The sequence below is a fragment of the Trichomycterus rosablanca genome, chromosome 21, assembly GCF_030014385.1.
Source record: "Trichomycterus rosablanca isolate fTriRos1 chromosome 21, fTriRos1.hap1, whole genome shotgun sequence".
In the NCBI taxonomy this organism is placed as follows: Eukaryota; Metazoa; Chordata; class Actinopteri; order Siluriformes; family Trichomycteridae; genus Trichomycterus; species Trichomycterus rosablanca.
In genome coordinates, this window is record NC_086008.1 from 15,220,645 (window position 1) to 15,238,472 (window position 17,828).

The 17,828-nt window shown below is 42.6% G+C and overlaps 1 protein-coding gene across 1 annotated transcript in view; it reads right to left on the minus strand.

Annotated features, from left to right (window-relative positions):
• The window catches only part of npr3 (natriuretic peptide receptor 3), a 39,900-nt gene that overhangs the window by 13,858 nt on the left and 8,214 nt on the right, over positions 1-17,828 (minus strand). The window contains exons 2-3 of the mRNA XM_063018030.1: positions 9,520-9,642; positions 7,790-7,965 (exon numbers count right to left, since the gene is read on the minus strand). Coding sequence (XP_062874100.1) covers positions 7,790-7,965; positions 9,520-9,642 — 299 coding nt within the window. The remainder of the gene's footprint in view (positions 1-7,789; positions 7,966-9,519; positions 9,643-17,828) is intronic.

Here is a 17,828-nt window from a genome sequence, read left to right on the forward strand (position 1 = left end):
ACTTAGCCACCGTGCTGCCCATATGGTAAGTGAAGCTGTGAGAAACAAGGAGGTGGTTTTAATGTTATGCCTGATCGGTGTATAGTCATGTGATAATAATATGGGGTGGAAAAAACCCACTAGCTCACTTTTGCTGAGATACAGGGTTCGAATCTCAGCGGTGCTATAGGCCACTCGAGCAACGTCTGAGTCAGGGAGGGGGAAGGGGTGTCCAAACAGACCAGACTATCCATTGGTAGGTGTACCTCTTAGTGCTCTTTGTGTTGGTCCAAAAATCAGATATATTTAGGAGGATTGTGTCAGGAAGGAAATCTCTCACTCACTCACTCACTCAGTTTCTTAACCGCTTATCCAATTAAGGTCGCGGAGGGGGGTGCTGGAGCTTATCCCAGCTTTTCAATGGGCGCAAGGCATACAGTAACACCCTGGACGGGGCGCCAGTCCATCGCAAGGCAGACACACATTTACACACACACACACACACCCATTCACCTATAGGGCAATTCAGTGTCTCCAATTAACCTGACTGCATGTTTTTGGACTGTGGGAGGAAACCGGAGCTCCCAGAGGAAACCCACACAGACACGGGGAGAACATGCAAACTCTGCACAGAAAGGACCAGGACCGCCCCGCCTGGGGATCGAACCCAGGACCTTCTTGCTGTTAGGCGACAGTGCTACCCACCGAGCCACAGTGCCACCCTACAAGTATTTAAAATACAAATTTTTGCCAATTTAGCGTAGTTAATTTTGTCTTCCGCTGCTGCGGGATCCCTGACTGCTAGTGGAGGTGGGTATATTGCTGCTCACGCCTCCTCCAACCCGCACTCTGCACAGGCGCCTCTCTAGCTGCCAATCAGGGTCCTTACACAGCGTTTGAAGATTTCACCCACATAGTCCAGTCATCCCACCCTAGCAAAAATGTGTCTGCTGCTGACACTGCCAATTATGCTCGCTAGATGGCACCCAAGCGACGGTGGCAACGCCGAGTCTCTAACCGAGGAGTTCAGAATCCCGGCGCTGGTGTGCTAGCGGAATATCCCCTTTAAAAAAGGTGCTGTGATCTTTTAGGAGCCTACTACACCAAATGTTGGATATTGTGCTTTTAATAGAAGACAGATCTTAACTGCACGGAGGACGGGGCAGACACACAGAGATAGTCTAGACATGATAATGATTTATTATAAAAATAGACAATATACAAAAGAACAAGACTTAACAGCAACACACACTGACTAAACTTAACCTTATACTGAGCTATGCTAAAGGCTAGGGCTAAAACTAATGGCTAAATGCTAATGTTAAGCTAAACATAACGGATCCCTAGACTAAGCAGTTTTAACCACTAAACCTTAATAACAAACTAATGACTACATTAAGCTAAGCTCAAGCTAGGCTCAAGCTAACAATGTCAGCTTTACGCTCACAGATACACATTTAGGGTGGTTCCAAACAGATGTATATATACACATCATGCTAATCAGGACAGAAATGGGGAACAGCTGGGAGTGATTGACACGGGGACGAATCAGAAAAAGGAGGCGGAGACAATAGGGACGTGTACACAAAAACAAACACAAAGACACCGTGTGCTTCACAAAAGGACAACACAGTGACACCTGCTCTATATCACTACAAAGCCAAGCTATTGAAACACAAGGGCTAAATGTAGCGTGGCGTTATCTGTATGTAACAAGGAGCAATGGGTTGCCAGATCAAAGCATCTGTCACCAAATACCAAATACCCTCACCAAATACATTTTTGTATACATACAATCACCTATCTGAGCTAAAGTATTCACACCCTCACCAAATAAATTTCTGCACACACACAATCACCTATCTGAGGTAAGGTATACACATCCCAAACACATTCTTGCACACACACAATCACCTATCTAAGCAAAAATACACACACATCCCTAAATACATTTTTACACGCACACACACACACACACACACAATCACCTATTCCCCATCAAATACATTTTGCAAACACACATTCACCTATCTAAGCTAACACATTCACACCCCTATCAAATGCTTTTTTGCACACACAATCACCTATCTGAGCAAAAGTATTCACACCCTCACCAAGTACATTTCTGCACACACACAATCACCTATCTGAGGTAAGGTATACACATCCCAAATACATTCTTGCTCACACACAATCACCTATCTAAGCAAAAATATACACACATCCCTAAATACATTTTTACACGCGCACACACACACACACACACAATCACCAATCTGAGCAAAAGTATTCACACCCTCACCAAATACATTTCTGCACACACACAATCACCTGTCTGAGCTAAGGTATACACATCCCAAATACATTCTTGCACACACACAATCACCTATCTGAGCTAAAGTACTTGCACCCCCACCAAATACATTTCTGCACACACACAATCACTTATCTGAGCTAAAGTATTCACACCCTCACCAAGTACATTTCTGCACACACACAATCACCTATCTGAGGTAAGGTATACACATCCCAAATACATTCTTGCACACACACAATCACCTATCTAAGCAAAAATATACACACATCCCTAAATACATTTTTACACACGCACACACACACACACACACACACACACAATCACCTATCCCCCATCAAATACATTTTGCAAACACACATTCACCTATCTGAGCTAACACATTCACACCCCTATCAAATGCTTTTTTGCACACACAATCACCAATCTGAGCAAAAGTATTCACACCCTCACCAAATACATTTCTGCACACACACAATCACCTGTCTGAGCTAAGGTATACACATCCCAAATACATTCTTGCACACACACAATCACCTATCTGAGCTAAAGTACTTGCACCTCCACCAAATACATTTCTGCACACACACAATCCCTTATCTGAGCTAAAGTATTCACACCCTCACCAAGTACATTTTTGCACACACAAAATCACATATCTGAGAAAAGGTATACACATTCAAAATACATTCTTGCACACATACAATCACCTATCTGAGCAAAAGTATACACACCCCTATCAAATGCTTTTTTTGCACACACACAATCATCTATCTGAGCAAACGCATTCACACCCTCACCAAATACATTTCTGCACACACACAATCACCTATCTGAGCAAAAGTATACACACCCTCACCAAATACATTTCTGCTCACACACAATTACCTTTCTGAGCAAAAGTATTCAAACCCTTATCAAATACATTTCTGCACACACACAATCACCTATCTGAGCAAAAGCATTCACACCCTCACCAAATACATTTCTACACACACAATCACCTATCTAAGCGAAAGTATTCACACCCTCACCAAATACATTTCTGCACACACACAATCACCTATCTGAGCAAAAGTATTCACACTCCCACCAAATACATTTTTGCACACACACAATCACCTATCTGAGAAAAAGTATACACACCCCTATCAAATGCTTTTTTGCACACACACAATCACCCATCTGAGCTAAGGTATACACATCCCAAATACATTCTTGCACACACACAATCACCTATCTGACCAAAAGTATACACACCCCTATCAAATGCTTTTTTGCACACACACAATCACCTATCTGAGCAAAAGCATTCACAATTTCACCAAATACATTTCTGCACACACACAATCACCTATCTGAGCAAAAGCATTCACACCCTCACCAAATACATTTTTGCACACACACAGTCGCCTATCTGAGCAAAAGTATACACACCCCTACCAAATGCTTTTTGCACACACACAATCACCTATCTAAGCAAAAGTATTCACACCCTCACCAAATACATTTTTGCACACACACAATCACCTATCTGAGCAAGAGTATACACACACCCCAATACATTCTTGCACACACACAATCACCTATCTGAGCTAAAGTATTTACAACCTCACCAAATACATTTCTGCACACATACAATCACCTATCTGAGCTAAAGTATACACATCCCAAATACACACACACAATCACCTATCCCCATCAAATACATTTTGCAAACACACAATCACCTGTCTGAGCAAAAGTACTTGCACCCCCACCAAACAGATACTTCCACATGCACTACTCTACCACTTCTGAGCTGCAATCACACTCGCATTTTGTTCAGGAAATACACCTCTCTAGCTATTTTTATTTTTTATTTTGAGGTTTGACGGCAGTTCATAGTTGCGTTCAGTTTAAGTTTTGCTTAGCATTTTTAGCTTAGTGATTTTTTTCAGGTTTTAATTTAGCTAACCACAGTTCTGCACATCTTATTTTGTTTAATTTTACATTTAAGTCGGTTAAAATATATATAAAATATGTATAAATTGCAATACATGGATGCTTTCTATTTTCTGCAGACTTGTTTACTGAGAGAGACTACATGGGACTGTCATTTCAATTAGCCGGACAGCATGACCAGACCAAATATGTGCAACATCCACCTTGTTTACCCGTTTCTCATGGCAGTGCTGGCATGGGCATTTGTTTACGCTGTACAGTCTCACGTTTTTGTCGTTTTGTTGTGTTATTGCTTTGCTTGATCAGTGTAAGTCTCACGTTTTTGTCGTTTTGTTGTGTTATTGCTTTCCTTGATCAATGTACTCTTTCTCATCCTGTCTTAATAAGTCTGTGTATTTAACGTGTTATCCAACAGTTTTCTTGTGTCTTGTTTTCTGCTTTTGACCCTCGCTCGTGTCTCTGGAATGTAATCACGGAGCATGTGTTTACCCGGTCTGATCGTTCATTGACCTAGGCGGTGGATTATGATGATGTACTGCATTTGCCCTAATAAACACACTGGCAGTTATATGCAATGGTGTCTCTGTTTGTACAGAACAGGGTCAATGCAAATATCTTGCTTACACACAACACTCATTTGTCTGGGCTTTGTATTTGTACTAGTAGATTCTAGACTGTTGGTAGAGGATTACATAACAACGCCCTCCCCCCCTTCCCATTCTTCCTGCCAGGAACAGCTTCCGATGTTCCCACAACCAGCGCTTAGCTGTGGTGGAACTCCTGAAAGAGCTCAGGGTCCAGAATGTGGCAGGCTGGAACCCAGAAACGCTCCAGTACACCGGTACACCAGCCACCTTACCTAGGGTACCTAGACACATGATAATATGATGGGTCTGAAGGGTCACCGCTCCAGATGCCAATGTTTGGCATTAAATGGCTAAAATGGTAATTGAACTTTAATGGGTATAACAGATAATAGGCAGAACCAAGGCCCTGGTCATAGAGGCATCAGAATCAATTAGAGTCCGCTTTTTCATGTTGGGTTTCCCAAGTGACAGTGGCTTTTAAAAAGATCTCAGAGGGTTAAGGAGCAGATTTATGGTCTATCACAAGTTCTCCTTCCTGGGATAGACCCTGAACTTTAAGCTTAAGTGCCAAGCAGTGACATGCTGCGACTTCCCCATGTGGTAGATACTGGTTTGGAGGGAGGATTAGGTGGGGGTGGTGACGGAAAGGTTGTTTGTCTGGAGAAATTTCTCTCCAGACTGCTTGCCCAAAGGTCTTAGTCCAACTGCTCTTGGAGATGGACGTCCAACTGGATTGACAATTTAATCTTGGAGCTCCTCTGTTCTCAGCTTCTAGGTTATGGAACTCATAGCATGGCATAGCTGACAACAGGACAACAATCTTGCTAAATGACCTCCATGAACTTAGGTCTTGGTGATTCTCCCAAATGGCGGCGGCCCAACTTAGGACTCAGTATGAGTGACCTTCGAGTGCTTAGTTGGGAATCCGAAAGCAGGAGCTCAAATGGCAGTGAGCACTGTAGCAAGGACCCCCTACAGTGACCCGGGTTCCCCATCATGTCATTCAGGAATAGGGCTCCTGAGGTATCTGGAACAGGGTCTGACCCAGAACAACACCCTGGTGCTCGATGGCTAATTTGATTCTGTCCAGCTCTGTTCGGTCCATAACTGGCTGGGTCATTCTGTACCGGGATGATTAAGGACACCCTTTGTTTGCAAAAAAAATGGCCACTAGGCTAAATGTGTATACACAAGACCCCAGTTGACAAATCCAATTTTCATTAGGGATTTACACATTAGAGCCTTAATAAAGAGCACTCTCCAATTCTTCAACCAGCAACCAACACCAAATCAGAAAAAGTTGGGACAATATGGAAAATGCAAATAAAACACAATGTTTCTTATTTCATTAGCATTTTATTTAATTGCAGACAGTTTGAACCCAAGAAATTTCATGTTTTGTTTGGTCAACTTCATTTTACACCTGCAACACATTCAAAAAAGTTGGGACGAGTTTTTTTTATTTGCATCTTCCATACTGTCCCAACTTTTTTTTATTTAGAGTTGTAGAAAAACTAAGAAAGGACTAATATCTTTTTATGACTCTGCATGTCAACAGCAAGTCTAAGCCTGGAGTTCAGGTTCAGTCACATTTGGATGGTTTACTCATTTATGAAGTGTAGTAAACTATTAGCAAAAAATGCTAGTTTTTAGTGTTTGAAGTTACCTATGAAGTATTCGACAGGCTTGTGTTCTGACAATAATTGACCTGCGTACGTGTGGAGCATTTTCAAACAAAGTCTTACCCCTTGACAATCACATACACTGTACACAAGTGTTTCCATGATTAAATGCACCTACAGTGGAATTAGTAAGTATTCAGACCTAATCTAGTCGTATCCAATTACCCAGTTGTACCCACTGCTGATCTCTACTTTGACCAAGAAGGGCAGTACCTAGCAAGTGCCTCTTCTAACGTGTGCACTTACCAACCGCTTCACCTGCCAGAGACGTTTCACACAGTAAACAGTGCTGTGTGAAGAGAGTCATGTACTAACACAAAAGTACATAGTCTGTTATCTCCAGGGTGGTACCCCAGTATGTACAGCTAATTTTAAATCTAGTGAACATACACTGATTAGCCATAACATTAAAACCACCTCCTTGTTTCTACACTCACTGTCCATTTTATCAGCTCCACTTACCATATAGAAGCACTTTGTAGTTCTACAATTACTGACTGTAGTCCATCTGTTTCTCTGCATGCTCTGTTAGCCCCCTTTCATGCTGTTCTTCAATGGTCAAAACCCCCACAGGACCACTACAGAGCAGGTATTATTTGGCTGGTGGATCATTCTCAGCACTGCAGTGACATTGACGATTGATGGTGGTGGTGTGTTAGTGTGTGTTGTGCTGGTATGAGTGGATCAGCATCATGTGACCACTGATGAAGGTCTAGAAGATGACCAACTCAAACAGCAGCAATAGATGAGGGATCGTCTCTGACTTTACATCTACAAAGTGGACCAACTAGGTAGGAGTGTCTAATAGAGTGGACAGTGAGTGGACACGATATTTAAAAACTCCAGCAGCGCTGCTGTGTCTGATCCACTCATACCAGCACAACACACACTAACACACCACCACCATGTCAGTGTCACTACAGTGCTGAGAATGATCCACCACCTAAATAATACCTGCTCTGTAGTGGTCCTGTGGGGGTCCTGACCATTGAAGAACAGGGTGAACGGAGGCTAACAAAGTGTATAGAGAAACAGATGGACTACAGTCAGTAATTGTATTGTAAAAGTATTTTATGGACATAATGACACAGCTAGTATTGTATATTTTTGTCTCTTGGACGCAAGAAGACTCCAAAACTCCTCAAAGACAGTGACCAGTGGAGACCTCAGTGTCATGAGTAATTGTACATATAATACGAATCTAATATAATAATACTGATTGACAATAACATGTGACCCTTTTCAGAACCCAGCGATACAGCTGCGTGTAAAAACTTACGTACATTGTTGCAGCCGTCGCAGACATTAATGCCGATCTTCTGGTGGGACCTTTTCATTTCTAAAGAGAAATTTTCGAACTCGGGTTTGGTGGACCTCAGTAGCGTCACTGTGTTGAGGTAAGCGTAAGCGGCTTTGGCCTCATTGTCGTGTTTGTCGCCTCTTCTCCAGGATCCATCCCCTAAAAAGTATGTGAAATATTTTATTATAAAACATATTTTACTTTTACATTTACATTTATTTTTTTCACCACACTTAGAGACATTTTGGCACCGAGGATACCAAGTGATTTAATGTTTCAGCTTTTATTTTGTCTCATTCTTCCTGCAATCACGTCTTAAGATGTGCAACAGTACGAGGTCGATGTTGTCGCATCTTTTGTTTCAAAATTCTCCACACATTCTCTATTGGGGACAGGTCAGGACTGCAGGCAGGACAGTCCAGTACCCGTACCCTGTTCTTCCGCAGCCATGTCTTTGTAATGTGTGCAGCATGTGGCGTCTTGAAGGCAGCACATGTTGCTCTAAGATCTCAATGTACTTTTCTGCATTAATGCTGCCATCACAGAAGTGTAAATGACCTTTGCCAAGGGCACTGACACAGCCCCATATCATGACACACCCTGGCTTTTGAACTTGTTCCTGATAACAGTCTGGATGGTCCTTTTCGTCTTTGGCCCTGAGCACACGGTGTCCATTTGTTTCCAAAAAAGACCTGGAATGCTGATTCGTCTGACCACAATACAGGTTTCCACTGTGTGATGGTCCATTCTAGATGCCTCTGAGCCCAGAGAACTCGACGCAGCTTCTGGACATGGTCAACATAAGGCTTCTTTTTTGCACAGTAAAGTTTTAAGTGGCATTTGTGCATGTAACTCTGTATTGTAGTGCTTGACAAAGGTTTGCCAAAGTAATCCATCACCCATGTGGTTATATCAGCTATTGTTGAGAGGCGGTTCTTATGCAGTGCCGTCTGAGGGATTGAAGATCAGCATAAGCTTGCGCCCTCTGCCTTTACGCACTGAAATTCCTCCTGATTCCTTGAATTGTTTAATGATATTATGCACTGTAGAGGGAGAAATGCAAATCCCTTCCAATCTAAACGTTTCAATCATTTTCTCACGCATTTGTTGAGAAAATGGAGATCCTCTGATCATCTCTGCTTATCAAAGACTCAGCCTTTCCTGGATGCTGCTTTTGTACCAAACCATGATTATAATCACCTGTTTGGAATCACATCATTATTTAGTTTTTTCACTTCATTACTAGCCCTAAATTTCCCCCATCCCAACTTTTTTTTGGAATGTGTTGCAGGCCTGAAAATGCAGGAATGGAGGTATATTAACAAATGAAATGAAGTTGAGCCTTGGTGTGACTCTCCATGTGCAAGACTGGCCTCATGTGTGAATCCAACATCCACAAGTATGGCGAATTAGAAGGGGTCGGAGAGGGCGTGTGTCAGGCAAATGTGCCCTCATCGAATACGATTAATTGGCTACGTTTCAATGCGTAAAGAAAAATTAGAAAGGCATTGTCCTGCACTACAAAACAATCCGGACAATATCCCAGTGCCTCATGTTTAGAGCTGTGAGCTCGTAAATGTAATCTCTATCCAGCTGAAGAATTCGAGGCCTTGAATCACTGTGCAATGGATGAGAGTCAGAACCCAGGCAGATAAGCATTCTAATCAGCACGCAGCACAACTGGTAGCTGAGATAAAGTGTTTACGGCTTTACCGTAGGAGGAGGAGTTGAACAGCTCGATGTTGAAGAAGAGTCTGTTGCCGGTGGTCAGTCTGCGTCTGTGAGCCATCAGCATGATCTCCCGTACCACGTCTGTATGAGTGCAAATGATGACCACTGCAAGGACACAAAGAAAAAAGCGTATCAGTTATACAAGTATTTTACTGTATTTTAGTTGCTGTCACTGTATTTTACACTACTGTGACAGCAACTGTCTAAGCCAGTGGTTCTCAAACTGTGGTACGCGTACCACTGGTGGTACGTGAAGCAGCACGAGGTGGTATGCCAGATAATCTTGGAAAAGTTATTACATGCACCGAAAAAATAAATAATTGAATAATTATTTAAAAAAATTAAACAAAATGTGTAAATTACCAATAAAATCTGTTTCAAAGTTCTTATGATTCTGTTTTAATAAAATCAGTTTAATTAAAATGAAGGTGTTTCTAGAAATATTCGGGGCTATGCAGACACCGTACTTTATTACGTATGCGGTTTCCATCTCGAAATTTCCGAAACGTTATCAGTAAAGTTATTAGTAAAGTTATCAGTAGCTCTCTCACTTTTGTCAGAGCCAGATCTGCTTTTGAAGCTCACTGATCTCGTTCCTGACATCACAAGGCTGCTCCGCTAAACAGGCGCACCCCTCTCACTCACATGCTCAGTGCTAACTGCATATATACTAGTGATGGGTCGTTCGCGAATGATCCGATTCTATTGAACGCATCTTTGAAATGAACAAAAGGAACCGAGTCTTTTATTTCTGCACAGTTCTTATTGGCTGTAATCAACCCATTAAGCTTCGCATCAGTAGAGGGAATTAATCGTAACTCGTAATAAAAGCTGTTTATTGTCGATATTCAAATCCGAAAACACTTTCAGTATCACGGAGAGTGAGCAACACACACACACACACACACACACTCATACACAAACTTACATTCACATACACTAACACCACACACATAAACACACACTCGCACTCATGCATACTTATACACACACACACACAGAGCTAGTAGTATAATGATAAATAATTGAGAAATAAACTATACACTTGTTTAATTGTGTTAAATCTGGTTATTTCATTGTGCTTATGTTTTAAAGCAAAAACAAACACAGTCACAGGATTTTTCTGAAACTTAATGCAATGCAACCACAGTATGTCTCTTCCCTGTAGTTTTTTTTCCTTTTAAAAATAAATCTTTTTTCTCTTGTTTAAGTGTTGTTTGAATTAGGAATACATTTAAGGCAAGGTAGCAAAATTTGATATTAATATCGGGGGTGTCCTATAGTTTACCTAGTAGCGCCTCTCAAAGAACGAAGAGCCATTTTTTTGAACGGCTCTTTAAAAGGAACCGAGCCAAAAGGTCCGACTCCGTTCAAGAAGCCATAATTCCCATCACTACTATATACACATACACACCTAAATAATGTGTGGCATATGTGGTTCTGTGATGAGAAACATAGGTGGTACTTGGAACTTTTGGTTTGATAATGGGTGGTACTCGGTCTAAAAAGTTTGAGAACCACTGGTCTAAGCCATTGAGGGTTAAGGGCCTTGACCTTTTGATTACTAGTCCAGTACCTTAACCACTGTTAAGGTACACTCACTGTCCATTTTATCAGCTCCACTTACCATATAGGAGCACTTTGTAGTTCTACAATTGCTGACTGTAGTCCATCTATTTCTCTACATACTTTAATAACCTGCTTTCACCCTGTTCTTCAATGGTCAGGACCCTCACAGGACCACTACAGAGTAGGTATTATTTAGGTGGTGGATGATTCTCAGCACTGCAGTGACACTGACATGGTGTGTGTTGTGCTGGTATGAGTTTTTAAATACCGTGTCCACTCAGTATTCACTCTGTTAGACGCTCCTACTTAGTTGGTCCACCTTGTAGATGTAAAGTCAGAGACGATCGCTCATCTATTGCCGCTGTTTGAGTTGGTCATCTTGTAGACCTTCATCAGTGGTCACAGGACGCTTCCCATGGGGCGCTGTTGGCTGGATATTTTAGGTTGGTGGACTATTCTCACTTCAGCAGTGACAGTGAGGTGTTTAAAAACTCCAGCAGCATTACTGTGTCTTATCCACTCATACCAGCACAACACACACTAACACACCACCACCATGTCATTGTCACTGCAGTGCTGAGAATGATCCACCACCCAAATAATGTCTGCTCTGTAGTGGTCCTGGGAGAGTCCTGACCATTGAAGAACAGCATGCAAGGGGGCTAACAAAGCATGCACAGAAACAGATGGACTACAGTCAGTAATTGTAGAACTATAAAGTGCTTTTATATGGTAAATGGAGCTGATAAAATGGACAGTGAATGCAGAAACAAGGAGGTGGTTTTAATGCTATGGCTAATTGGTGTATAGTCGTGAGTATCTGTCTCTTGTCCAGTACTACCAGCCAAAAAAAACCTAGCCGGAACGCCGGATCGGTATTAAACTGGCTTTACATTTACCCTACCTACCTAAATTGGCATAATTTTCCTTGCTCCACTTTTTTTTTGTGGTGCATTTAACCCCCTTTTTACCCAATTTAGCATAGCCAATCCACTGCTGGGGACCCCGACGGCGTCCAAGGAGGGTGTATTTTCCACCAGCCAGTCCACCAATCCCTTCTTATTCACCCACACTTCGGTGGATTTGCAAATCTTAGCCAACTGTGGCTGGTAGAGGGCGCCCTTTTAATCCAATTACCCGATTGCATTACGCTTCCTCTCTACTGATGCTGACCTCCACTCCTGATTGAGGAGAGCGTGACTGACACACGCCCCCTCCGACACGTGTGCAGTAGCCGTGTGCATCTTTTCACCTGCATGAGGCGAGTTCATATGCAGATCAGCTTTGTGTACTGAGCCCCACTGTGATCAGCATTATTCCTAGACTCTGTGCAGGTGCCATCGCCAACAATCAGCCAGCAGAGGTCGCTATTGCATCAGTTATGAGGTCCCAGCTCCGGCTCTCATCCTGTATGAACAACAGCCAATCGTTGTTCATGTAGTCGCAGAGCTGAGTTTTGAACCGACGAGTTTGGATTGTCAGTTCTGGTGTGTTGGTGTGTTTTACGAGTGTTTCAGACTGCTGCACCACCTGATCTGGGGGTTGAGGACCCTGATTGCAGTTGAGGTGGGTATATTGCTTCTCACGCCTCCCACCCGCGCAGGCCTTTGCAGAATCCTTTTTTATTTATTTATATATATATATATATATATATATACAGTGTATCACAAAAATGAGTACACCCCTCACATTTCTGCAGATATTTAAGTATATCTTTTCATGGGACAACACTGACAAAATGACACTTTGACACAATGAAAAGTAGTCTGTGTGCAGCTTATATAACAGTGTAAATTTATTCTTCCCTCAAAATAACTCAATATACAGCCATTAATGTCTAAACCACCGGCAACAAAAGTGAGTACACCCCTTAGTGAAAGTTCCTGAAGTGTCAATATTTTGTGTGGCCATCATTATTTCCCAGAACTGCCTTAACTCTCCTGGGCATGGAGTTTACCAGAGCTTCACAGGTTGCCACTGGAATGCTTTTCCACTCCTCCATGACGACATCACGGAGCTGGCGGATATTCGAGACTTTGTGCTCCTCCACCTTCCGCTTGAGGATGCCCCAAAGATGTTCTATTGGGTTTAGGTCTAGAGACATGCTTGGCCAGTCCATCACCTTTACCCTCAGCCTCTTCAATAAAGCAGTGGTCGTCTTAGAGGTGTGTTTGGGGTCATTATCATGCTGGAACACTGCCCTGCGACCCAGTTTCCGGAGGGAGGGGATCATGCTCTGCTTCAGTATTTCACAGTACATATTGGAGTTCATGTGTCCCTCAATGAAATGTAACTCCCCAACACCTGCTGCACTCATGCAGCCCCAGACCATGGCATTCCCACCACCATGCTTGACTGTAGGCATGACACACTTATCTTTGTACTCCTCACCTGATTGCCGCCACACATGCTTGAGACCATCTGAACCAAACAAATTAATCTTGGTCTCATCAGACCATAGGACATGGTTCCAGTAATCCATGTCCTTTGTTGACATGTCTTCAGCAAACTGTTTGCGGGCTTTCTTGTGTAGAGACTTCAGAAGAGGCTTCCTTCTGGGGTGACAGCCATGCAGACCAATTTGATGTAGTGTGCGGCGTATGGTCTGAGCACTGACAGGCTGACCCCCCACCTTTTCAATCTCTGCAGCAATGCTGACAGCACTCCTGCGCCTATCTTTCAAAGACAGCAGTTGGATGTGACGCTGAGCACGTGCACTCAGCTTCTTTGGACGACCAACGCGAGGTCTGTTCTGAGTGGACCCTGCTCTTTTAAAACGCTGGATGATCTTGGCCACTGTGCTGCAGCTCAGTTTCAGGGTGTTGGCAATCTTCTTGTAGCCTTGGCCATCTTCATGTAGCGCAACAATTCGTCTTTTAAGATCCTCAGAGAGTTCTTTGCCATGAGGTGCCATGTTGGAACTTTCAGTGACCAGTATGAGAGAGTGTGAGAGCTGTACTACTAAATTGAACACACCTGCTCCCTATGCACACCTGAGACCTAGTAACACTAACAAATCACATGATATTTTGGAGGGAAAATGACAAGCAGTGCTCAATTTGGACATTTAGGGGTGTAGTCTCTTAGGGGTGTACTCACTTTTGTTGCCTGTGGTTTAGACATTAATGGCTGTATATTGAGTTATTTTGAGGGAAGAATAAATTTACACTGTTATATAAGCTGCACACAGACTACTTTTCATTGTGTCAAAGTGTCATTTTGTCAGTGTTGTCCCATGAAAAGATATACTTAAATATCTGCAGAAATGTGAGGGGTGTACTCACTTTTGTGATACACTGTATATATATATATATAATATATATAAATATAGATAGATAGATAGATAGATAGATAGATAGATAGATAGATAGATAGATAGATAGATGATAGATAGATAGATAGATGATAGATATTTTCCCCTCTTTTTTCCCCCAATTTTTATCCCCCAGTCTAGTCGTGTCCAATTACCCTGATTGCGTCCTCTATACTGATTCGACCCTTCACCGCTGACTGAGGACGCCTCTCAACTGACTTGCGCCCTCTCCGGTACGCACAGTCAGTACACCCCCATCAGCATTATTCCTCAGCCCTGTGCAGGCGCCATCAGTCAGCCATCAGAGGCCGCAGTCGCACCACTTATAAGGACCTATGATCCAACTTTCTAACCCTCTAACCCTGAACAACAGCCAATCATGCAGTTCATGCAGTTGCCCAGCCTAGTCGGAAAGGCAGAGCTGAGAATCGATACGATGTATTCGAAACCCCAACTCTGATGAGCTAGCGTACTTTACCGCTGCACCACCTGAGCGGCATTGCGGAATCCTTTTTCACCCATGCACTCTGCACAGGTGCCTCTCTATCTGCTAATCAGGGTCCTTACACAGCGTTTGAAGACCCCACCCATATGGTCCGGTCATCCCGCCCTTGCTAGATGGCACCCAGCAGACCGGTGGCAATGTCGAGTTTCGTATTGAGGAGTTCAGAATCTTGGTACTGGTGTGCTAGCGGAAGATCAATCTCATAAACTCTTTAGGGCATAAATTAAATAATGCATGTCAAATGTTAAAAAAGCAATTCATTAGAATGAAAAAAAAACAACCCCAAAAACATTGTTCCGTGGAGCAAGGGGGTCGAAAAAATACAAACAAACAAGCATGCAATCAGCGATTTAAAAAAAGATCTTCAAGTGTCCCATAAATAGGAAAATTCAGAGTTCTGGAACATTCCCCACAACTCTTTCAGTGTAGCGCACGGCCTGAAATATCCTCAGATGAGCGGGACAAACTTCACCTCAGTGCTCGCATTCTATGCCACCCTTTAATTACAGACTGCGCAACACACTACGGGCCCTGTGTGGACTCCACGCCGATTCCATGGGGTACGGCTCCAGCCAGTAATATTTCAAAAATCTGGATTTCCCACTGACACCAGTTACGAATGAACTGAGGAACGCGAGGCCCGGTGCACGGCGCGAGTTCACGTTTTTATGACTGCATATAAACGATTCGATGTGAATGATCGGTCGGTCTGCAGAATGCTAAGTAAGCAGGAGCATAACACACCCCTGCTCTGTGAATTCCCTCGGTTACACCCCGCAGGACCTTTCGGCGGGCCTGGGTTTTCACACGCACATCATTTGCTGTCAAAACACCACAACACTGCATCCAATCAGGATCAAAGTACGCTTACGTGACTCTATCTGAAAGGATTCTCTGTGCCTGTAATCAGCAAGCTGGCATTTGTCCTCCAAATTGTCTGTCAAACAGCTGTCTATGCTGCCTTATATTCCTTATAAAATGCATGATACATTATAGAACTGCAACACATTCCAAAAAAAGTTGGGACGGGGGCAATTTAGGGCTAGTTATGAGGTGAAAAAGCTAAATGATGTGATCAGGTCTTGTGATCTTCAATCCCTCAGACGACACTGCATCAAAAACCGCCTCTCAACAATAGCTGATATAACCACATGGGTGAGGGATTACTTTGGCAAACCTTTGTCAAGCTCTACAATACAGAGTTACATGCACAAATGCCACTTAAAACTTTACTGTGCAAAAAAGGAGCCTTATGTTAACCATGTCCAGAAGTAACGTCGACTTCTCTGGGCTCGGAGGCATCTAGGATGGACCATCACACAGTGGAAACGTGTATTGTGGTCAAATGAATCAGCAATCCAGGTCTTTTTAGGAAAAGACCATCCAAACTGTTATCAGCAACAAGTCCAAAAGCCAGGGTCTGTCATGGTATAGGGCTGTGTCAGTGCCCTTGGCAAAGGTCATTTACATTTCTGTGATGCAGCATTAATGCAGAAAAGTACATTGCTCTTAAAGCAACATGTGCTGCCTTCAAGACGTCATCTTTTCCAGGGACGTCGATGCATTTTTCAACAAGACAATGCAAAACCACATGCTGCGCACATTACAAAGGCATGGCTGTGGAGGAAGAGGGTACGGGTACTAGACTGGCCTGCCTGTGGACAATTTTGAAAAGACAAATGTGACGACGACTCCGTCGTACTGTTGCACATCTTAAGACGTGTTTGCAGGAAGAACGGGACAAAATAAAAGCTGAAACACTAAATCACTTGGTCTCCTCTGTGCCAAAACGTCTTTTAAGTGTGGTGAAAAGGAATGGCAACGTTACAAAGTGGTAAATGCTTTACTGTCCCAACTTTTTTTGGAATGTGTTGCAGGTCTGAAATGCAGGAATGGATGTTTATTAATAAATGAAATGAGGTTGAGCTAAATAAGACTGTAATCAGTAAAACTGGTTTAATTTAGCTTGATTAAATGTCCTTCTGGACTCATTCTTGCCCCAAGAGAGTAAAAAACAAATGACTGAATAGGATTCTTTGCTGCTATTATGTTCAGACTGTCTACTTTATTAAATGTAACAATAAACAAGTAAAAAAATCAGAGTAAATGTTTTTTTTATGAACTTTATGAGCACTGTGGATATGCTTGGATAATAATTCACTTGTGGATTATGTTCCTATAATAGCATGTTTCACTGTGCTTTATTCTTTAACCATAAACATCATAGTTCCAACTTAATGGGCTGTTTAATGACCTTGAAGTCCTATTTAAAAAACGCCACCAGTCTTCTGGATTTATAATGTATGCTAATCTATACAAGACAATACGGGTGTGGACAAAAGGTTCTGTGAAAATACTTTTATTGACTTTCAAAGTAATGACCTTCATCTGGCACAACTCACTTTTAACAACGTTCGTACAGTTTTTTAGGATCGCCTTCAGAGTTGACATCACAGGTCTGGATCTTTGAGATGTCCACAAACCTTGATCCCCTCATGACCTCCTTAAAGCGAGGAAACATAAAATAGTCATCAGGTGGCTTTTGCCACTTTTCATCCATCTATTTTGCTCCATCTTTTCATCAGACTGCGTTTAAATGACTGGGCCACGTGGACCTGATAAGCCACGCCCACCATACTCTAGGTGTTGGTTGTAGACACGATGTGCAGTGCACTGCACTGATGCAGCGCTGCTTCACATCATCATCACATGAAAATCTTCTTTGAGCGTCCAAAAAGGTGGAAATCAGATGGCGCTAAATCCGGACTATAAGCTCTCTCTCAGTCTCTCTCAAACATGACCAATAAGTACCCCTCCCACCCTCACCGTTTCCAACCAAAATATAAAAGTGCGGAAACTTTTTGAAGATTTGTTGTATACGAAGGATCTTCAAAAAGTTTCCGC